This window comes from Falco cherrug, chromosome 2 (assembly GCF_023634085.1).
Source record: "Falco cherrug isolate bFalChe1 chromosome 2, bFalChe1.pri, whole genome shotgun sequence".
NCBI lineage: Eukaryota > Metazoa > Chordata > Aves > Falconiformes > Falconidae > Falco > Falco cherrug.
This window is the reverse complement of record NC_073698.1, coordinates 24,982,389-25,006,074: the sequence shown is the minus strand read 5'-3', so window position 1 is coordinate 25,006,074 and position 23,686 is coordinate 24,982,389. Positions and strand designations below refer to the sequence as shown.

The following is a 23,686-nucleotide window of genomic DNA, read 5'->3' as shown; positions in this document are numbered from 1 at the left end:
AAGCAGAGATGAGAGAAGCTCCAGCGGACCAAATGCAGCTTGTGGCACGGGTGCCCATTCCAACGCCCCTGCAGCCTTCTCAAACAGAAGACCTCGTGCGGCACATACGAACACCACGCCATTTCACTGAAGATGTGGATTCCTCAGTGTGTTTTAATTATCAGGGTATAAAAGTTTCTAGGTTTACAATCTTTTTTCTAAATTGTTTTTATTCTTGTATTTTTCTACTACATTTCTAAATTACTTTTCTTAAAAATCTTTAAATGTCACCAGATTATGATCTCACAGCTCTACGCACCCAATCTGAGTGCTATCCCCAGTACAAGCTGTACCTGCTCTCACCCCTCTTCCTCCATGAAAATCTATCCAAGCTTACAGTGGCACTTACTGGATGTGCCATGTGCTTTTTGGTGGTTTTTTTTTTCCCTGCATCACACTTTGTCGCTAATAAGTAATGATAAATATTCCTAAATTCATTCTTTCTAACAGGCTACTGGGCCAATTCCTTCTCCCGGCGGCTGTCCTTTACTGCTGTGGTAATACTTTGTATCTGGCTGTATAACCTTTCGTATCTTCCCACTCCATCTCGGCTAGAGCGCTTCTGCCGTGCTGGGAGAGGCAGAGTGAAGGGCACAGAAGGTAACTAACAGATTGTAGCGAGATTCGATGCTGGGCCCTGTCTACCTCTCTGCTGGCTGCATTCACGCAGGCCTTACCTCAGCTCTGTCACAGCCCAACAGCTTCTCCAGCCTGGAGGCAAAGCGCTTCAACACGCCAAACCGAGCCCTTTATCTTGCCCAGACATAGGAGTTCAACTGATCTCGAGATGAGGATCCTAAAAGGAAACATTAGTGTTAGGTAGGGCCTGTTCACTAAGCAGGAACGAGGCTGCAGGAGCAGCTCTGAATAGCAGAAGCACAAGGCAACTAGATACCCAGACTAACGCAGAACTACAAATGACAACTGAAGAAAGGAAGTAAAAAAAAAACAAAACACCACAACATTCTTGTACAGGGAGAAATGGACTTCCTCCACCACTAAGTGCCAAGAAGCCACTGACTGATGGATGAGTGAGAAAAGGAACTATCCTACAGTAGTTTTTATCTGTTCTTAAATTCTGCTGATTATATCCTCATCATGAAACATTCTTAAAACTCAGCATTTGTGATGACAGTTGTGGTTTTTTTAACAGTCTGGATTATTAGGCAGTGCTTATATGACAGGACAGTAGTGAGTTATTTTGCAGTAAGAAATGAAGACAGCTACACTGGATAGTAAGAAATACGGGCGTAACTGCTAAATTGCTAGGTGCACAGCAGAGAAGTGTAAGAGGTATAAAGCAATATAGCGTTTCTGGGCAAAAGCCAAGCTGTCTTCAGGACACAGCAAACCTATGACATGAATGGCATTTTCTACTGGAGCTGTGTTTAAAGACCCAGCACTGAAGCATTGCACAAAGGTTTACGGAAACATCAGCACACCTGTGTCAGCCCATTACAGTTCTCCAGTCCCATACCATGTCCAGCTTAGTGACACCACTTAGTGGAGCCACCCCCAGTTCAGCACTTGCTGAGTGAATGGCGCAGGACCCCCAAAGGTTGCCAAGTAGGAACCATTCAGGGCTGGGAAGCAGCAAGGCAAGGGGCAGCCTGACAACAAACTAAACCATGGAGTCGGCAGCCCGGCTAGCAGGACTGTTTCCCTCTCCAATGCAGAAACTCCAGTTCTGAGAAGTTTCACCTCTTGAAATTAATGAGAACAAAGTAATGAATTCAAGAACTAACTCACTCCCAGCAGAAAGATCTCATGATGAAATCAAAGAAAGATCTGATAATCTTGCATGATGCTGTGGCCTCATGTACTTCTTTAAGAAGGAGTAGCTCAGAAACACTGACCGAGGATCTATCGTTAATACCTTTGTATAGCATTTTGCTATGAATCAAATAATCACGGCTGTTCTCTAAACCTTTTAGCACTATAGAGGAATTTGAGAGGAAAGGTACAAGAACTGTGCCACAATTACCCAACAATGTTTCAGAACTAAAGTGATATTTTTGGTAACAGTAAACGTAGAGAATTGTTTATTTTGCCTTGTGCCACCTCTGACAGCCAAACACCTACACTGCTGCAGAGGGTAACGAAACAGATTGCTTTAGACCAGGGGCCCTCAAACTTTTTAACCAGGGGGCCGGCGCACGGATGCAGTGGCAGGCAGTCATCTGCGGCTGCTTGGTTTCCCCCCCAACCCCAGCAGGGGGGTTCTGTAAATACCGGGGGTCGGATTGAGGACCCCTGCTTTAGACTGAAACAAAGATCCTGCTGGAATTTAAGAATACAACAGAATCAGAGCAATGCCTCACAAAACGTCATCAAACCTTCAGCCAGACTGATGCTATTGTACGATACATGTTTTTGAGAAATGTCTAATTACCCAACTCCAAATTATTTTGCAGATGAAATGTCATTTAATGAGTCTTTGGTTTTGTAATAGAGCATTATTCAATACAATCAGGACTTAATGTACAAAGTGTAAAAATAATTTGAAATATATACAATACTGTACAAGCGCATTTAGTAGCGTTTTCGGAGGTTTTGTCTTTGTAGTGTTCTGTGGGCAGGTAACAAGTCCTCACATTCCTTTTTGTTCTTCTGAAGATTCTCAGCTACTTCAGTCCTGCTTATTGCAGAGTTATTTGCTTCCCCGGTAGAACTGTTGTGGGGTGAAGGATCATCAGATAAATCAGGAACTATTGTATTGCTGTTTTCATTTACATAAGCAATCTTCTTTTCTTCTGGTAAATTATTCATGAGTGCTTGTGTATTAATCATTGCAAGTTCTTCATCAGCAACCAGGTCGTTCTCAGGAAGATGGACAGTTTCTCTCAATTTTCTACAGGGTGTGACGTGACCAACATTCTGATTTGTTTCTTTTGATGACTTGCTATGCTGTAAACCCAAACTTCGGGGTGGCTGAAACGCTTTTTTTAAAGATGGAGAAATTATTGAACACATTGGTGTCAGTGGTGGAGGCGCAGGTATGCAACTGAGGAAGTCCATCGCTTTTCGCTTTTTGCTGGTTTTGGGATGGTCTTCATTAGTTGTGACAGATGGAGTTTTTGCTGACCCTTGTGTGACAAGTTTCATATTTGATGTTCTAGCTGACAAAGGGCTCTGATGCTTTATTTCAATTTTAGAGGAGATCTAGTTAAAAAGAGATAGGTTTTATGTTGAATAATGTCCAGATTATTTCATTAGCTTCTTCAATTACTTTCACAAAATGGGGGGGGGGGGGAAACTGATATAAAAATGTTACGTCATCTTTCATGACCAACTTTAGTTTGTTATCTCCTGACTGTGACTAGTATTATGCTTGATAAGCCACTGTTTACACGTACATTAAGACAGTACATTTACATTCTGTTTCTGAGATCCAAGCTAGATGTATAGGGATTTTTCTGTGCCAGATGGTAAGTAGTCAAAGCATTCATAAAAACAAGTTAAGTCTACTACTGCATTGGGTATGTCCCCAACAGGTTGTTAAACAGGGAAAAACAAGGGAAAAAAATGCAGAGAAAAGGGATAGCGTATAGACTGAAAAACATAACAATGCACACAAGATGGGTGCTGCACAGCAAATCATTCAAATGTACTTAACTTGAGAATACCTTTAACGTCTCATTTATCTTGGTTAATACATTTAACCAACAGATATAAACCAAACCTTTAGAATTAAACATTAGCACCCTCTCTGACATGGAAAAAGATGCCTTATAAGGTTAAATTTAGTCCCCAGGCACTGATGTCACATCAGGGTATTTCCACCTCCCTCACAGCTAGTGGCAAGAAAAATTTGTTCTGACTGCACTCAGTACTCCACATCAGCAACAACCTGCTGCCAGCAACCTTCATGGGAAACTGGAGTACCATTTCACTGAACTTTTGTCAAGACTGCTACAAAATGTTTACATTTACAAAACAATACCTCTTCCCTTTTAAATCCTGGAAATAGTAAACATTAGCTAGGAAAAGACAACCAGGAGGTAAATTCTGTAACCAAAGGCAGGAACTGCAGAGTGCAGTCAAAGAAAAATCTACGGTTCAAGGTTTTCCCTGCATTGCCCTGAAGAGAATGAAAGGAGTAGACCGAGAAGTGAGACCACTCACCACAGCTATCACTGGAAAACTTGCTTGTGTCCTTACCGTATGTACTGGCAGTATAAACACCATATTCATTAACAGAAACTTACCAAACTTTTATTCTCTGCATAAAGACCTGAGTTGCAGGAAGGAGAGGGGCGTTCCAAGTCACATCTTTTAGTTAAACTCTGTGTAAGCGAGACATTTCTTTGTAGCAAATTCATCATTTTACTTTCTGCATCAGAGCAAAAGGAGGCCACGTTCTGTAAAGGAGGACGGTGCACAAAGCAGAATAGTTGTTTTTCAAATTGTGTATGTACTATATACTCACAAAAAAGTATTTAGAATTTTGTTTTCTCATGATAATCCCACTAGATGTTTCTTTTATATCAAACCAACAACTTAGAAGAATGCTGCACTTTCCATGGAGGGAAATATCATACCTTCCTTTTATCAACAAGAAAAAAAAAATCCCCTTTGTATCTAAACTCATTTATCACTAAGAAGTGGGAATACATAACCAGGACCTGCTATTTAGCACAGTTAGAAAACTGAAATAATAAATAAATGAAATCAACAATCCGATACTGAGCAAGATGATAAATTTGAACTTTTAGAAGGCTAGAGCCAAACTGGCCATGACAGATCCCCCGTTGACAGGTACCATACTTTTTTGCTAGCCAGAAAGTATTCCGTGGCACATCCTAAAGATAGTGCTGACTGAGCTGAATTTAAAAATAAAATAAAAAAGACGTTCAATAGGTGATACGTAGAATCCTCCATGAAAAGTGCATTAACACCTTATTCCATACCTCCCAGAAAAAAAACCCCCTCAAATTCAACATTATGTGCGTTACTTGTTTTAAAGATTTATTATTACTAATGGACTTTTTGGTGAAAAATGTAACACAGCAGTAATTAAAATTAATCATTAAACTAAAAGTCTACAGATTTACCTCTATTGTACTTCTCAGTTCATTAACCTTCTCTTGAAGGTAGTTTTCCTTTGGACTGGCTGAGAATACAGAAAGCTCTCCAGCCACCAGCACAGGGATTTCTGATCTGAATTCAGATTGCCACTGAAGGTTGCTTACAGAAAGGAACGAACAGCGGACAACTAGATCTTCAATAGCGAAGTGTCTGAGATCTGTCCGGATCTTTACTGCCACTAAATTATAGCTTTCATCAGATAAGTACACCATAGTAGTAAAACCTAAAAGCAAGAAAAAAAAGCCTGAATTAAACCCTTGAATCTTTTAAGTAAAGGTTGAATACTGCAATTTGTATCTATAAAAAGAGAGTCACGTGCATCTTGGAAGCAAATTGATAATGTAACATGGCAGCCTATCTGCACAGTAACAGATGTCTCACACTTCATTCATACTCTACATACATATTCTAATCTCCCTAGTGATTACAGAAAACAACTCAAAGTCTGTATTCCAGTGCTTAAAAAAATAATACTTCTATGGTGCTATTCATTTTTATTCAGAAGATTATCCGCCTGTTCCTAACCCTGAGCTCCAGTACCTGCGTTCCACTCATTCCATGACACTGCACACGACAGGGAGCTCACATACACGCATGCTAGTACTGCAGATGTCAGAACTTGGATCCACCACTCCTGGGGGTGCAGGGGCAGGGAGAGAAAGAAAAGCTTCTCGAGCTTCCATTCTCCCTTACTAAATTCTTCCTGAGCTAATAAGCACAGACAATTTTTCTTTAGGAAAACAGAATTATCTGCCAGCATGTCACGGTGATGGGCTAATTAGCAGGTTTTCACAGGCCTGAGACGCAGGTAAAACAGCAAGATAATTTTGACTTTTAAAATAAAGTTACTGTCTATTCAGTGGGAGGACATGAACATGGTCCACAACGTACCTGTTCTGCTAACAGAAACTACAACTCCAACTAAATCAACTTCAGCACATGGTGGCTGAAAAGAAGGATCTGACAAACTGGTGAATTTTAGAGCATTTCTCGGAAAGAAAACCTGTAGCAGCATCTCCTGTGATACCTGAAGAAACACAAGATTTTTTAAGTATTTATAACACACTTACAGATGTGACTGTGATACATTCTAATGATACATCTTTATGCACTTAAAGCACTTACTGGTAGTTGTAGATACTGAGTTTTCTTTGTTGCTGATAATTGTATGTTAGCTGAATCTGATCTTCCTTTGGACTGTGATGTTGACAGCTGGTAGATTCTGTACCGACTGCCTTCCTTTAACAAGGAACAGACATCCAGCAGTGGACGCCAGATAGTCAGGATCACTCCTAACAATGTAAGATTAAGATATATTAGCTACACAATACTAATTTGGAGGCTTTTGAACAAAATAAAAACTGTGTTTAAAACAGAACAACCACCCACAGCACTCCCTCCCACCCAAAAGTGCTAAACCAAAACCCAAATGAAACTGGAAACATTAACATGCAAGCTGGAATACTGCTGGGAAACTTCAAATCTACCTGCTGTGCTGGCCAGTTACCATGTTTAGATACAAGTTATTTATAATTTCCCAAGTGCTAACCTTTATGTTTTTCTTGTTTTCTGTAGTCTACCACACATAATTTCCACACAGCAGACACATCTCTTTTAGAACCACCATTTTCTTCCTGTTCTGCTGACTCTAAAGCCTTCTTGAATTCTTCCTGTATCTGAGTTTGCTTTTTATCATTCATCAACTGCCTGTAAGCATTCAAAGTTTTTAACTGGTCTTCACTGAGATATCCCTGTAACCAAAAGAAAATGTATTTAGTATCTTTTTTATTAATGAAAAAAATCCTGTCAAGATTTTTTGATAACCTCTTTCTTAAGTGTTGATCTGTTATAAGCAATTCAACTCATTCACTACTAAGACTTGAAATTCAAGTTAACACAACAGGAGTCACCAGTCTTGACTGGTACTCAGCTGGTGCTTTACTGTTTAAGTATTATGTTGTACTGTTCTTATGTGATAACTAGTGAGAAACCTGCTTAAGAGTGCATAAACTAATATTAATATTTAATATAACAGACATGCTTGCCTGTTTCATAAGAAAGAAGAAATATTAGGAAAAAAAATCTGTAAGAGAAGGGTTGCACCTCTCAGCAGGCTGCTACCTCTAAGCTGACGCAGCCATTTACATCAAAATGCATCTGGAGTGTTACCTTTCTGACCGAGCCTTCAAGATCCAGATGCCTTTACATGTAGCAACATAGATATGCATAACATTTTATCAAATAAAGTCACAGATTGTATGGCTTTGTGACAGTCAAGGACCCCGACTTGCAAAAGGCGAAGCAGGTATTTAATTTTTAACAAGTGGCAGGGACTAATCGCCTGCATCTTTATTAACAAAGGCATAAATACTTCAAAGTTGTCATTGAACTGGAACAGGGAAAGCAGAGAACAATGACCATATAATCAAACACTTCAGTCAACAGCATGCAAGAACAGGTATGTGAAACAAGGCTTACGAGGTGCATTCAGCTTTCATATGTGCAAGGCAAAGCAAAGTAATACAATTACAAGGAACAGTTAACTTTTAGTTGTGCTATATTCTGGATTTTTTTATAAAAAACAGCATTCTCTTTTGCAGTCTGAGCTATTATTAAACTATTTCAACAAGCCTTCATTAACATATTTTGAAAAATTTTTCATCTTAATTCATTTAGCAGCAAGCACGCTGTAAAAACCTGAAAAGGCAGCAAAAATAGTAATTTAACAGTTTTAGCAGAAGGCACTAAATTGTAAATTATTCCACGAGCCTTTCCAAATTAGCCCAGTAGGATCTACAGTTACCTCCATATAACCAGGATCAGATGCATTCTGAATTGCTTCAAAGAGTTCCGCACCATCTTGCAAATTACGGATTTGCTGTCTTGTGACTATGCGCGATCTTGGTGTTATCCTGCTAGTTCTCTCTGTTAAAAAAAAGCCCTTATGTTCAGTACAGCTGATACTTTAAAAGTGAAAGAAGAAATAATTATGTAAGAGGTATGGTAGTGCTTGAGCTTTGCTGGAATAAAAATACAAAACAATTCTGTATAGGAACAGATATATGTGTGTACATATATTAGAAAAATACAAGCAGGAAAAAAAAATAAATCTCATTCATTTAAATACAGCATAGATCAGAGTATTATACAAACTTGGGGGAAGCCGGTATCAGTGTCTGCACCTGGGAGAGAGTGGGAGACTTGACAGGCTGCCAGGAAACTTCATCAATACTTGACCATATTTTCTGCATGTCTGTCACTTCCTCTTCCTCTCATACAGCAGAAAAGTCCCAAAGATACCAAGACCTGGGACAACAGGTGACCACAGGCCTGCACATGAAGCCTCCTTAGTCACCAGCTAAAAGCAGAGTTAACTTTGTCACATAAACTTTACCCTTTTCTTACATGAATCATTCTGCTGCTAGCATTCCAATGAATTCCTTCAGCATAACAGACTTCAGCATCGACAAGTTTACAGTCAAATATGAAACAACTCAAAGAGGTGACTGATATGTGGAAGTTCAAGTTCCTACCCGTGAAATGAAGCATTATAAAGCGATCTCCGATTTCAACTAAGAATTCAGCGGTGGTGTGGTTTTTTTGTGTGTGTGTTTTTTGGTTTGGGTTTGTTGTTGGGGTTTTTTTTTGTTTGGGTTTTTGTTTTTGTTTTGTTTTGTTTTTTTTTAGAGTATAGCTTTAATTGTCTTTTCCTTGCAATTCATGAGCAACTCCAGATTCTGAGAAAGCAATTAGAGAACGTCCCAGCATTACAGATCACCACGAGAAACATTTATGGAAAGGGAGACCTATCTGGGTTGTAGATATGACCCTGAGAAATCTGAACGGCACAAGCTACCATTAGTGTGGAATCCTACCTGTTCCTGGGGAAAAAAAAAATCCAACCAAAACACCCAACCAAAACAAACAAAAACTTAATCACAAAAACCAGACCACAATATCAAGGCATGCCATCAAGGAATCCATAATCAGCGTGGCAAGAATCCTGACATCCTTCCTCGTTGCAGTTAGCTGAATCCAACCAAAGGGGAACCAAACATGACTGGTGCAGCGGTGAGCTTCGTGAAGCTGTAGCACAGCAGTCAGCTGTGGCGCTTACAGCAACAGCAGACCAGAAACTACTGCTCAAAATCACTGGCAGAGGTGTAGAGTGTCAGCCCATTACAGAATCAAGAAAGTGGTTGAAGTTGGAGGGGACCTCTGGAGATCATCTTGGCAAATCCCCCTGCTCAAGCAGGGTCACCTACAGCCAGCTGCCCGAGACTGTGCAGCGAGCTTTTGAGTATCACCAAGGATGGAGATTTCACAGCCTTTCTAGGCAACACTGTTGATCATTTGCACAGTGAAAAAGGGTTTCCTGATGCCCAGAGGAAACCTTCAGTGTTTCAGTTTGTACCCAGCTGCCTCTGGTCCCATCACGGGGCACCACTGAGAAAAGCCTGGCTCCGTCTTCTTTGCACCCTCCGTTCACGTATTAATGTACGTTGATCAGATTCCCCTTGAGCATTCCCTTCTCCAGGCTGAACAGTCCTAACTATCAGCATGTCCTTGTATGGCAGATGCTCCAATCCCTTGAACATCTTCACGGCCCTTTATTAGACTCTCCAGTATGTCCACGTCTCCCTTGTCCCAAGGGGCCCAGAACTGGACACAGTACCCCACACGTGGCCTTACCAGTGTTAAACAGAGGGGAAGCATCACCTCCTTAGACCTTCTGGCAACACTCAACCTGCCCATCAGGAACCCCAGGGCCTTTTCTGCAAAGCTGTTTTCCAGCTGGGCAGCCCCAGCCACAGACTGGTGCGTGGGACTGTTCCTCCCCAGGTGCAAGATTTGCACTTCCCTTCATTGAACTTCGCAAGGTTCTTTGTCAGCCCTTTTCCCCAGCCTGATGAGGTCCCTATGGATGGAGGTACACCACCTTGTGTATCAGTCACTCATCCCAATTTTGTATCACAAGCAAACTTGCTGAGAGCACACTCTGCCCCATCATCCAGACCACTGATGATGACATTAAAACGGGACTGGACCCAGTGTTGGACCCTGGAGTACACTGGTAGTTACTAGCCTCCAAATAGACTTTGTGCCACTGATCACCACTCCCTGGGCCCAACCGTTCAGCCAATTTTCAATCCACCTGTCTGCTTCGTCAGCTTCTCTATGAGGACTTTAAGGGAGACAGTGTCAAAAGCCTTACTGAAGCCAAGACAGACAATTACGCACTGCTCTTGCCTCATCTACCCAAGCCAGTAATTTCATCACAGAAGGTTGTCAGACTGGTCAAATATGACTGCCCTTTGGTGAATCCCTGCTGACTACTCCCAATGATGTTCTTGTCCTTCATGTGCCTGGAAATGGTTTTCAGGGTTAGTTGTTCCACCACCTTCTCAGTGATCGAGGGAAGGCTGACTGGCCTTAGCTCTCTGGGTCCTCCTTCCTGTCCTTTTTGAAAACAGGAGACATATTTACTGTCCCCCAGTCTTCAGGCACCTCTACCAATCAGCACGATCATTCAAAGAGGATGCAAAACCACCTCACAAAGACACTAGCCAGCTCCTTCAGCACTTGTGAGTTCATCCTGTCACCGACCATGGACTTATGTATGTCCAGGTTGCGTAAGTTTCCTCTAACTTGATCCTTTTCCACCAAGGGTATGTCTTCCCTGCTCCAGACTTTTCCCTGATCTCCAGGGCCTGCGATTGCTGAAGGTTGGTATTGCTAGTTAAGGCTGAGGTGAAAGAGGCACACAGTAATAACTCTGCCCTCTCCATGTCCTGTGCCACCAGGGTCCCTGTCCCATTTAGCAGCTCCACTGCCATCAGTATCTCCACTGTCCCGCAATGCTTGTGAGGAAAGATGCTCAGTCTTGGTGTTCAGGTCTACCAAGACACATCCTAATCTGTGCCCACCTCTGCGTGAAATATTAGTGTCAGGTCTTTGAAGAGAACGGAATTAACAATTCTACAATTCTGCAGCACTTCCTTCAGCATCATCTCAACTGTAATTTTTTAGTAGCTTGACTACCAACACATTCAGGAAGAGTTTCCTGGATAGTTGTAAAGCCAAACATGCAAGTATGTAACTGTTTTGTAGTGAACGGCCTTGATACATGCAAAGTAAAAAGCCTAAAAGAATACAACACAAAACCAACAGCAACAAAGAAAACAACCCACACCCTCTGTCTGCTTCTCTGTGACCAGAGAAGTTTTTGCCACTTTTCTTCAAACTCTTCTGTAAATGCCAAAAAATTTGTGTGTTCTTAATACATGTCCTGAAAGAATGAAAGCTTTACCTTCATGCTTTTCATATTCTGCTTGGATTTTTGCAAACAGAGCTTCCAGTTTCTTTTGTTGATCCTCTGCATGCTTGGCAGCTTCCCTTTCTTCAGCTCGGCTGTTACGGAACACATATGAACCAGCTGATGTTTTTTCCATCCACTGAAATGAAAAAATTCAAACAAAAAAACAGACTTTTTAAAAAAAAATCTCAACCTCATCTAGCTTCCTTCTAATACTCACTGTTATGCAAAACTGCTTTTAAAAAAATGAACAGGCAGTAGAGTGCAAGTTCTTTCAGTATAATAGATAAAAGGCAAAACCCCACAGCACTGGCTGGGTAAACATTCGCTTCAAAGACAAGACAGAGTGGCGCAGTGGTCAAAACTGCATGATTTAACAGCTGAAGAAGCCATAGCTTATAGTAGTAGGTATCAATGATGTAATTTAGAAGACAGCTGGATCCCACTGGCAGATACACTACTAAGATACAAACCAATCTTGATGCTTAAAAACATACCAGAACTGCATTCTACCCAATTTGTCTTTGCACATCAACTGTCTGCTTTCAGACACTGGATTAGACGATGTGAAAGAACGATGATGTTTTCCTGCATATGCTCTTAAACTTTTTCTGCCTTAAATGGTTCCATAGTCTACAGCCTTGTTCACAGCCCTGCCAGAACCTGTTTGTCTGATCTAAGGAGACAGGTGAGCCAAACAAAGAGGTCACTGCTGCTGAAAGCAGTCCCTTTCCTTTCCTCTTTGCTGCACAGTCCCATCTTCTCCCTTGCACTGGCTCTAGAACATGTCTGAGCTCATCAGACCACATCAGTCTGTTAGGGCAATAGACAGCATTTTTTTGTGTTTTTTGTTTTTGTTTTTTTTTTTGTTTGTTTTGTTTTTTTTGTGGGGTTTTTTGTTTTGTCTTTTTTTTGTTTCTTTGTTTTTTTGAATTATTATTAGTTAGTTACTCTACATTAGCTAAGCCACAGGATCAGATGAGCTCCAGGTTTAGCAGAGAGAAGCAGCAAGAGAATATAGTGAGAGCAGGATAAGAAGGACTAATCCTCATGAGGCAGGGAATTGCTGAATTAGGCTCTGCCTGCCTCATTAACTGCATCTCATGTATTTCCTGCACTCTTCACAGTTGGACACCTTTAATTAGGGTTACTGTAGTTCCTGTACTCCTTGACTCTTGAGGCAAAAGGAGACTAGACAGCCCAAGTTTTTCTATCAGTTTGATTTGTTCGAGCAACGGTCTCAGTGTTTAAAAAAAAAACAACAATAACCTACATCAGCACAATCTCTTAATATAGTGAGATAAAAAGCACTACTTTCCTCCCCAGTCTGGAAGCCATTTACTGTGATGCGATTACAGATTACAGCCCCCTTTCTGGGGCCTAAATAAATGCTAGTTCTCTCAGGCAGTTCACATATTAAGTGCTGCAATTTCCTCCATTACAGCAAGGATCTAAATACCAAAGTAATGATGCAAACCAAATATTGGTGTTACCTTTGCAGAATTTTCTGTATCAACCAAGTTATACAACACTTTGGGAAAAAAGCATTGGGGGAAAAAACCCCAACTATATGTACATGCCAAATGTAACATACTCTGAGAAAACAAAACCTGAAAGTTGTATCCTGGTTAAACTGTTAACATTAAGAGGACTGATTACTAAGCAAATATATTGCTTCCTTTTGTAGTTGGTATTGTTATAAAAGCAAGTAGTTACAGTGAAGTCTGACCATATTTAAAACGTCTGGATATCAAGTGGTATTTAAAAGATCTTCATTTTATTTCACACCATAATCACACTGTATTTTCAGTAATATTTTTTAAATAATAGATCTTACACAACATAGCCATCTACATGTAAGAAAAAAGCAACCTTACTAATGGTTTTAAGTATTTAATTTCTTTGAAGGGATACAAATACTAATACTAGAAAAAAGAAGTGTTTCACTTCAACTTGGAGTTGCAACTATCAATTTTTTTTTCTCCTTTAAAACAAGCGCTATGCTTTTTAGACTACAGAACTAAAATTAACATATTTCTGGCTTTTTGAAGCTGAAAGCAAAGCCAACCAGAAGATACCAAGTGCAAATGCAATTCTTCTTACAGCAGGATACTCCACAGTCCTGAAATACTAAATACATGTGTACTGCAAGAACCACTCCTGTTCATTTTACATATAATGGTACCTTATCTTAAATCTTTTAGCTTTCTATATTATGTTATTCTATATTAAGCTATTAACTTATATAACTTAGATCTCACACAACCTGTTAGATTCATAGAATATTTATACCATACCTGAATAGGGTAAGTTCTTTGAATAACTACATCAATACACCCCACTGCACCGCCCTCACTGTAAAGTGATGACAAAGGCAAAGGAAAAGGTCGGGGATCCCGATGAAATCCTAGTTTTGCATGCCATCGTGCACATCGAGTGCTGTTCGCCGAGATCTGAATAAGTTAAATGTTAAATGATAAACTGTCATTGGGAGGTCAAAAAGATATCCAACTTACTATATCTAGAGGAAAGACTATTTTCACACTGACCTCGCTAAGAATTTTTGCACCTGAACATACTACATTTTAATTTCAAGGTTTCTTTTCACATCCAAGAATGTATTTTTAAACAGGAACTGAAAATTTGACGAGTTAAAATTCTCTAGGAAATGAGCACGTATGAAACAAGCCATTCCCTCATACCAGAGGAGCAAAATTTTTATGCTGACACTTCACCCAGGACTTTAATCATTCTCAAATAAGTCAAGACCCTCTCTCTCCACAAGTCCATCCTTACAACCTGGTTCCACCCCTCTCTGTTCTTCCCCCAACTTCCATATTGTCTGTGATGGATACGTACTTTTTGTATCTTGGTGCTTAATCAAACTGAAGAGCTGGAACCGTGAAAACATGCAGCAAACCCTGGCAGAATTTTGTACTATAAACTTGTCTCCCAACCCAATTGAATACTGCCAGCTACCTTGTGTCATGTCTTACAAATCTGGCTATTAAACTCTGACAAAACTTTTTTGCTTATAAAGCCCCGACAAAACTGTTTGTTTCCAAAACATGGCTCAACTAAATAGCACCTATCACATCTCTCAGTCACATCCAAACGAGCGGAACTAATACTTTGTTTTACCTTTAACATAAGGGAATCTGGGGCTTCCAGTGGCGTACATCCGTTCTGAAAGCCAACGAGTTCTGCTCCGTGCACGATGATCTTCTGACCAACAGTCAGCCTTCTTCTGTGCAAGAAAGCTTTGAGAGGTGGGTCCAGAAGAGCTCTAATCCCATACCAGCCATCAGTAACTTCAATTATTGCTGCTGCTCTTTTACTTTCCACATTCTTATTGCTACTGCTAGGACATGCAACGGTGTTTAGCGATATGATTTTAGAAATACACAGTATAAGTGTTTTACCTGCCGCATCATCTCTTTCCATTATTTTTTTGATTGCTGATCGTTTACTTTTATCAACTTCCAAATCATACCTACAAAAAAGAATTAAATGACACTTTGTTAAAGCAAACAAAATCCATCATTGTTTTTCCTTAGAAACAATTGTAGCAAATCCATCTGCGTGACTGAAGTTACACTGTAGCAAAGCAAATATTATCTAAGTTTTTGCAAATATGACCCTGTAAATTTTTAATACTGATATGCATAAGTTTAACAATATAAACATTCTGATACAGTAAATGCAAGGTAGAAGTGCTTATTTTGTACTATTATGAACTAGAAAGCACAGTATCACAAATTATAACTCCAAATACATTGCTATACACATACCTATATTTCAGCTGCAACAGTACTGTTTCTGGTGTCAAACATCTGTTCGCAAATTCATGTGGAAAAGAGACTTCCATGGCTGCCAATTTCCATACAATCCACCTATAGTGGTTGTAAACCCAGGCCTCTGTTATTAGGTTGGGATCCACACCAGGAGTGTCACAGAGGGCTCTGCAGATAAATTGTTAATAAATTAACCTGAAATTCACTCTAAGTTTTTACTTGCATATTTCTTCCTAGCATTATATTCAGTGTATGTACATAGGCAATGTTAACAAAGGAATATTTATTACAGTGAAAACAGGAAGGTTACGCTCCATAACCTGATCCAGTTATTCTGAATACTGAAGTTTTGTCCTCATACGCTTTGGCAGCATGCACACACATAGATGCACGCATTCTTGAAATGGATACTTCTGACTCTAGCAGTAGCTCCAGGAGCATGCTCTGTCTGCTTCGTGCAGTTATGCACATAGCATAGAGGGACAGAGGTGTGCTCTGCTCCCCTTCAGCCCTGGAGTTTCCCCTGCTTGCTTGATGAGCTCATTACAATCCATCCCCCTCTAACTTCACGGTTTCTGGAGTTGTGGTTTGGATATTCTGGTTTTGTTTATTTTTTTTAAAGCATGCATGTGGACAACACATTTTAAAGAGCTTTCAATTGCTACTGAAGAACTTTCTTCTCTCCATTGGGTGACCACTGAAATAGACTTTCATTCTGTGTTGAGTCCAAGCTGTACCACCGTGACCTGCATGAGTTAGGTTGGAAACATCTACTTTTTTCCAGCTCTCAGTCACTAGGAAGGCCATTTAATTCAAGGAGGAAGAGAATTAGACCAGAGATTCAAAGAACTAAGCCATTAGACTTATTAGAACACAAGTTAAGGCCTATCAAAAAGTCAATTTCCAACTTGTCATAAAGCCTCAAGATTTTAAGAACTGTACTGCAGCTGCCTGAGGAAAAGAGACAATTTAAACCCCAAAAAGTTATATATAGGAAGATATGGAGCAGACATGACCATCAAATTAATTACTACTACATTAGAAGAGAGCAAATCAATCTCAAGACTTTAGGAGACACTCTGTAATCCTTTGTGAAGGACAATACAACTCAGCTGAATACAGAATTCAGTTCAAGATTAAGATTCTAAATACAGACAACTAAATGAAGACCCATATATTCTAGTTGATGGAGATCCAGTTAATATACTTAAAGGGACAAAAAGGCTGATTCAGCTGACCAACCAGTAGGTATCTATTCTCAAGCATATGCTTTAACATCTAACAAAATCCAGAAAACATACAGGAACTGAAGCCAATCTCTTGGGGAACAACCTCTACAAACTGCTCAAGAGGCTATCTGGGATTCAGGGTCAGAACAACACTGCCACCCAGAGCAGGTTCTCACACCAAAACCACTGTGGCTATTCTGGGGTATTTAGTAGTATGTTGGTGGTTTCTCTCTTCTGTTTCTGAAAAATGAATGTGGGGAAAGCCATATACCTGATGGCCTGGATCACAGAATCAGGAGCACATCTGATAATGATTTATTAAGACAAGCTGCCTCTGGAACAAGAAGTTCCTACTGGCCTAAAAAGGCCAATATTTGGCACATTAGGCATAAGGTGTTTTGTGCAAATATTTTAATGCCTTTCCCATTATCAGGAAAACTGTGTGGAAATGATCAAGATTACGTCCAACATGCTTAAGCAGCAGATTGTTCCCAGAGATCTACTGCTTCTTGACAGAAACAACCTCAAAACTCACGTTTCCTATTAATTTGTGTAGCGGTGTTACTTGTCAGCCTAGAAATAGCAATTTCACATGAGAAAAAAAAATAATGAGCAGCATGCTTTCTAAAAATGCATGCAACTCCAGAAGACTGACATGTAGGCAAGAGGTCCTGCACCGTTAACTGCACAGGGATGAACATGTCTTTTATGTTTTATTTATTACCATAAATGCTTTTATGAGCATTCCATCAAGCAAGGTAGATCCCCAAAACACTCAACAATCATGTCACCACTAGAAGGAAATGCAGAATCAGGGACGGTATTGCTATTAGCAGAATACTTGCCAAATGGGGAGGAAACAGACAAGTAACAAGTTAGGTCAAGTTCTGCACACTCTGCCTCTGAGTGACTACACAATAGCATATGCCTACACATCCCATAGCTGTCCATAAAACAGTTGGGGCATGCGATGCTACAGGGTGCAAAATGGAAACTGTGGGAGGATTAACTCTGCCTTATAGGATTTAGAAAAAACCCATGGAGACAAACTCTACTGTTAGAGAGACTCAAGGACTTTCAGAGTAGTGTGCAAAAATTCTTAAAAGCCACTTCTAAACAAGCAAAGGACAAGAGGGTGGTTGGAAATGGTCAGCATGGATATACTAAGAGTCAATCATGCCTAACCAACCCAACTGATTTGTGTGATGAAGTAACAGGTGCTGTGGGCAAGGGGAGGGCAGTGGATGTTGCGTATGTTAGCAAGACTTTGATAATTTCTTAATAGTCTCTCTATCGTTGAACTGGTGATAGATATAGGCTGGATAAGTAGATAAGCTTCAAATAAAAGCAGTCCTTGAGTTTGGAACACACCTGTCTCTGTCACACTTTGGTACTGCGAAGCAAATGTTGCAAACTTCTTGAATTCTGATACTACATAGGTTGGCAATGCATGCTTGACTACAAATACTACTCAAATACATGTCCCTGCCTTGAGTTTGTATGAATGCATACCAACAGCGACATTGACTTGAAAAAAGAGCACCTCAAATATACCAAGTCAGTCAGAAACTAATGCTTAATATTTTCTGAAGTTTTGCTGCAAGAACAGTGCACTGGTAGTTCCTTGTTCTATTGCACATGCTTTTCATTAAGTTAAAGGTACAAACCTGCTTACAGTAAAACTAAACAATTTTTACAAAAGTGTTTAGGAGAGATGCACTCAAACTTTTTTTCCAGCTCATCTGAAATGACCTGCAAAAGGAGGGATAAAAGGACTAGGAAGAGTGCAAGAGCAAGCGTTGTTTGTGCATTTTTTTCTTTTTTTGCTTCTTACATATACTCAAAGGAAAGCTTGAACAGATCAGTGAGTTTTGCTACTGAAGTCTTGGCTTCATTCAAATCATACGTCAGCTTTAAAAAAAAATTACATTGAAAAAAATTTTCATCCCTGTCCTGACAAAGAAGCCCTAAGCACTTCCCCAATCAACCTTCATTCCCATCACGAAACTCTAGAGCCCAAAGGTAAATCCTTTTCCACTTAAAGTCAAAACCTATTAAACAAAGTGGTAAGTGCTGAATTAACAGACAATTGTAATTTTTGGAGACTATTTACACTGTTGAAGAAATCCCAGAATTTTCCAGATTGACTTTGTTTTATTTAATGGTCAGTGAGGATCACTAACATTAGTCTACATCATAAACTGACAACCCTACCGCATCTTCATTTACACTAGCAGAGGTGTACTGAAAATGCACAGTAAAAAATAGTTAGAGGCTTTAAAAGCCCACTGTGTTGGACTTATTCTAGGGGATAACAGAATTACTTACTAATAAATACCATACTTGTCTCAAGTTCATAAGTAACAGTACCTGTAGAACTCCTTTTTCCCAGCTTTTCCGTCATCTGTAGGTATTAGCCATCCTCCATCAGCAAGTTGCATCCCATTTCCAGCTAATAAATACTCCTTACTGAAAAAGTCTTTGATGAGAAACTGGAAAGATTCTGCATTTGTGCTATTAACTTGTATGCAATTTTTTGTAACACCGTATGTGTACAGCTGAAAAAATTTGATGAAAAAGAAATAATACAGTAAGAATTCAGCTGAGAGTTTTTATATCTAATGTTATAAATTCAGATAAAATATTTGCTTGAGGTTGAGACAGCTTTTGCCTGACCTTGTAATTCTGTATGTAAACCGAAGAGAACGAAGGAATTCCCAGAAATTATTTTAGCAGAACAGCATCAGTGTGCTTTAAATGTGTTTAAAAAAATTCCATAGGTTTTGTACCTTCACTGTACCAAAAGCAAGAGGGCTTTGATACACTTCGCTAAGCTTAAATTTTAACCATTATCTTAAAATAGCTATTCATGTGGGTTAAAAGCCAATAGCAACTATCATTGTTGGATTTTTTCCTTGTTTGATGTTTTTCTTGTTTGATTATAACACTACAGAGACATTTATGACTTTACTATTTGGAATAATCTTTAAAACTGTGGATATGCAAAGGTACTTAAAAATTAGCAGCTGGTATAACAGCCACTGTAAATACCTATCTCAAAACTGAAGAATTTATCTATTCAAAAGCTACTGAGTTTTTGTTTGCTTTTCTTCAGGAACACATCCCAGGAAAGACACAGTAAAAAGAGATCAATATACCTCTTCCATAGAGTAAAACCTAGGAGATTTCTCTTCTACTGCAGTTTTCAGAGAGATTCTATTTCTTGCAGATGTTTTCATGACATAAAGGGTGCCTGGCTGGGAGCTAATATTTTGCCTATATTTTTTTTTAATTCTCATATCCTGTAGATCTCTGGCAAAGCGGAGATTTGTCATCATCTTGACCGTAGCTGCAAATTAAAAAAAACCTCCAAAACATCAAAACCCGTTAACAGTATATATTGATTTAAGATATACAGTCACACTATACAAGCAGATTAAGAAAAGCATATTTTCTAAGCCACACTCTATTTTTAGAAACTGCAATGTCTAATTCTTCAAAACTAATGCATTTAAAAAGCAGTCTTTACTGAAGGTGTTTTAATATTGATATGAAATGAATAAGTCCCTGAACTCAACTTAAATACACTTATTTTTCTCAGACTGAACTATCTTCATAGAAAACCGCAAATGAACAGAAATTAGTTGATGACTACAAAGTCATAATCCTGAGATTTTCACCTGTAAATATGGGATCTAATTCTGCAAATGTTCATGCACCTGTTCAAATACGAACAGTAAGTCCATCTGAAAAAGCCCAGATTATGTGATTGTAATAGTTACAGAAATTATACACATTGAAATATTCAAAAGAGCTCGGAAGGCATAAGCCCACATGCTAAAGTCAAACAGTTGAGCATTTAAACTCTGCCTCTTTGAAAATGACACAGCCATTTATATTGTTAAGCCTACATTTTAATTAGAAAACAGAATGAAAACAAGCTTCTGTAAAACTGAATGAAGCAAGGCTAGTCTTTTAAGGTTCCTAGAATATTTTAAGAGGCATATAAAATTAAATATCAAATGAAACATAAGCCATCTTGTTTGTGAAGCACTGTGTGAAACCAAGTTTTTTTCATGTTCTTAATTAACTTCAGAGATGAGTTGCATATGCTTTATCAGCAGTGTAACATGAAACAGTAGGAAAGCAGTTATTTCCTAATTTTCTTGCAAAAAAAAAAGTTTCTTTTTATTTAAAAAAAAAAGTCTGCCATAATATGCAAAACCCCTAAAGGTTTGATTTTGATAGTATTCGCAATAGTTAAGTGATCAAAATCTGAAAATACCTGATTTGCCATTTTCTAGGTCAGTGTCTGCTATATGCTGGATGTAAGACTGGTGATCTTGAGGTTCAGCAATATTTTGTTCAGTTGTGATCCGACCCAATTCTGTCTTTTCAGTCAGATTTTTGCTGATCAGTGAATCACATCTTTTGCTGCTGCCCTGTTCGCCTGTAGAAAATGTCAGCTTGGTTTTGAAGGGTGGAATGAAAGTTTTAGCAGTTTTGCCAGATTTGTACAAACTTCTTGTTTCTTCACCCTCTTTTGCTGAGGCCTTACATGGAGTAGAAAACCCAGAAGTAGCATTTGAAGATTGCCTTAGTGCACAGTGCTGAAAAATGGTATGTTTAGATTTTAATCCTTTGAAGTCTTGATCTGGTAGAGTAAGGTTAGGATTCTTGACTTCTTGTCGTTCTTTAGTAGCCCTACAGAGATTAAAACATTGAAACATACCGGTTGCAGCTTCCTGGCAGAAAACTTTGTTAGGATTTTTGTATTCTTAATTTAGTGACACAAGTTTCAACACTACCTCAAAGCAAAGACAAAGTATCAGTCTTTAACATTTTAAAAACATAATACTTAATTTCCCACTATTGAGAAAACAAAAATACAAGTGTAAAATTTGTTTAGCATCTCACTGGTCTACTGCAGCAATATTTATTATATGGCAATTTGTTTATTTTGAAGTAAAATTATTAAGACTTTTATAAAGTTGGGCAGCAAATTATTACCATGTATTTTTAAAAAGTTACAAGGGCTTGTGAGATTTTATGAAATTGCATTAGAAGAATTCTAAAATGTATTATAAGTTTCTCACCCAAAAGGTTGACATGTTATGGGTTTTAAAGGAACATGGTACATAAATTTTCTTCTGTCTCTGAAAATGCCTGCAAGATAATTAGAAAAATAAAGTTTGAAATGTAACATTACATGGATAGATATTTACAGTACTTTTTTTTCTATATTAATGGTATAAATATATAGAAAATTTTCCAGAGTAGATTTAAATAGCTTTGTTCTCATCCCCTCCCATCCCCCTGCTAAAATCTTTGTATAAGACATCTTCACACTAGTTGCAGACAGATCTAAAGGGTAAGTGACAACAACGCTGAACTCTCAAAAGTTCCTGTTTGTGAGCTTGAAAGATGTTTTAGGCTTCTCAAAGGGAAATGTTTATCATACATTTAACGCCAGGTAGACTCACCATTCAGTTAGAACTCTCAACTTTTTTTTTATTTTGTAGTAGTAACAGAAATGGGTACATTTGCACAAACTCCTCTTTCCAACATTGAAGGACATGCTTATCTTGGCCAACATAACTAAATCCTGCCTGCCCAGAACTGGAACTAATTTGTCCTATATTTGTCCTTAGGCTACAAAGAAGGAAGTTTCAGATGAGAAGTCATATGTACAAGATGCCACGTGTTCTGGAAGTCAAAGACTGTACTGGAGATTAGAACTGTTTTCAGTTGTTCCACCAAATAACACTTAAAATCCTGCTGCAGAGTAGGGTAATATTAACATATGAAGGGTATGAAATTATTCTCTGGCAGCAACTTACAAATTCCACTTAAAACTTCAGATCACGGGGCTTATGCTTCAAACAGATTTAGGACAGCATTCAGGAACCAATATACTGGTTACACCAATATATTTAAAGAATCCTACTACTGAATCCTAGATGAAAGCATGCAGTGCTTAGAACAAGTTCCTTAAAGAACACAGCTTATCCCATAACCAAACACTGTAGCCAAAAAATCACGACGCTAATATATACTAATCGCTAACTAGCTTCACAGAAAGCATCAACTCAAACTTTAAAACCTTGATTCCACTTTCATAAGCCTCCATATTACTGGCTCAAAATACAAAAAGTATCTGTAATGTAGGCACTTATCAGTAACTATAGTCTTCACAAGTTATTTTCTGATAAAACTCCCAGTATCTTCTCATTTTCCTGCAGACACAGTTTTTGACTTAGAAATTACAGATCAATAAAACATATTCTTCCTACTGAGACTAGAATTTATGAAATTTAGGATTGTGAGAACCTGAATTCCTACCAAGGTGAAAATTAACCCACGTTGTTGCAGTAGCAGTACACTGTAATACGTTTAGATTCTACACAGTAAGGCATACCATTAATCATGTGATTTCAAGTCAGTGGAAACATTACTATAGCAACTACCCTGAATTTCCATGACTATATTGATAAAAGAAGCAGTTAAGCAATCTTATTATGTTAGTTTATTTGAAATTGAAGAATTCTAAAGGTAACAACCAACATCAGATTACTAATTAGAACACAAAAAAGACTAAAATTACCATCAGGGGTGCTTACTGAAGGCTTCAAGGATCTGGGGGGATTCTTTGTTCTGTTAAATTCAAGGAGTAGCTGTCTCTTAATTGGAGGTCCTCCTAGGACAAAACCACAGATTTTTAAAAGTGATGTTCCTTTTAAGCTCATTTTCTTTCCAATGCTGTATACTGTAATTTTAATTTCTAAAAAAACCCACTCAAGAAGTCAGAGCAAGCACAAGTAGCAAGTTTTCAGATCACACCCCTGTATTCAAGAGCCTTTTTGAACACAGAGCTACTTCACAATTTGCAAAAGTTTCTTCTGTACAGAATGACTGCATATTACGTTACCAAGAATGATTTCAAGATGTAATTAAGTCTGCTGCAGAATCTTTTGTGGACAGTAGGTCTGTTCCATCCAACTCAAAGTTTGTGAGCCTTAAGTTATCAAACATACTCAAGACAGTCTGCTTCAGAAAGTGCACCACAGCGGACTTCAGCTGGCAGCACAGCTGTACTTTCTGCAAATAAAGAGTCCCTGCAGAATTCTAAAGAAGCGGAGGTTAACGCATCTTTTACAGAAGCTGTAACTATGGATGTGGTTCAAATGTGGCACTGCTGTTTCAAGCTGGACCTGGTAAGA

At 38.8% G+C, this 23,686-nt stretch overlaps 1 protein-coding gene across 2 annotated transcripts in view; it reads right to left on the bottom strand.

Moving 5' to 3' along the window:
• Positions 1 to 2,442: 2,442 nt before the first annotated feature.
• BRCA2 (BRCA2 DNA repair associated) overlaps positions 2,443 to 23,686 on the bottom strand; it is a 41,158-nt gene continuing 19,914 nt past the window's right edge. For both annotated transcript variants that reach the window (XM_055702410.1, XM_055702411.1), the window contains exons 12-27: positions 23,071 to 23,163; positions 21,563 to 21,632; positions 20,752 to 21,170; positions 19,625 to 19,815; positions 18,837 to 19,024; positions 15,235 to 15,405; positions 14,585 to 14,936; positions 13,741 to 13,896; positions 11,438 to 11,582; positions 7,931 to 8,052; positions 6,677 to 6,878; positions 6,253 to 6,419; positions 6,019 to 6,154; positions 5,094 to 5,350; positions 4,248 to 4,400; positions 2,443 to 3,201 (exon numbers count right to left, since the gene is read on the bottom strand). In XM_055702410.1, coding sequence (XP_055558385.1) covers positions 2,572 to 3,201; positions 4,248 to 4,400; positions 5,094 to 5,350; positions 6,019 to 6,154; positions 6,253 to 6,419; positions 6,677 to 6,878; positions 7,931 to 8,052; positions 11,438 to 11,582; positions 13,741 to 13,896; positions 14,585 to 14,936; positions 15,235 to 15,405; positions 18,837 to 19,024; positions 19,625 to 19,815; positions 20,752 to 21,170; positions 21,563 to 21,632; positions 23,071 to 23,163 — 3,452 coding nt within the window. In that variant the 3' untranslated portion in view covers positions 2,443 to 2,571. The remainder of the gene's footprint in view (positions 3,202 to 4,247; positions 4,401 to 5,093; positions 5,351 to 6,018; positions 6,155 to 6,252; positions 6,420 to 6,676; positions 6,879 to 7,930; positions 8,053 to 11,437; positions 11,583 to 13,740; positions 13,897 to 14,584; positions 14,937 to 15,234; positions 15,406 to 18,836; positions 19,025 to 19,624; positions 19,816 to 20,751; positions 21,171 to 21,562; positions 21,633 to 23,070; positions 23,164 to 23,686) is intronic.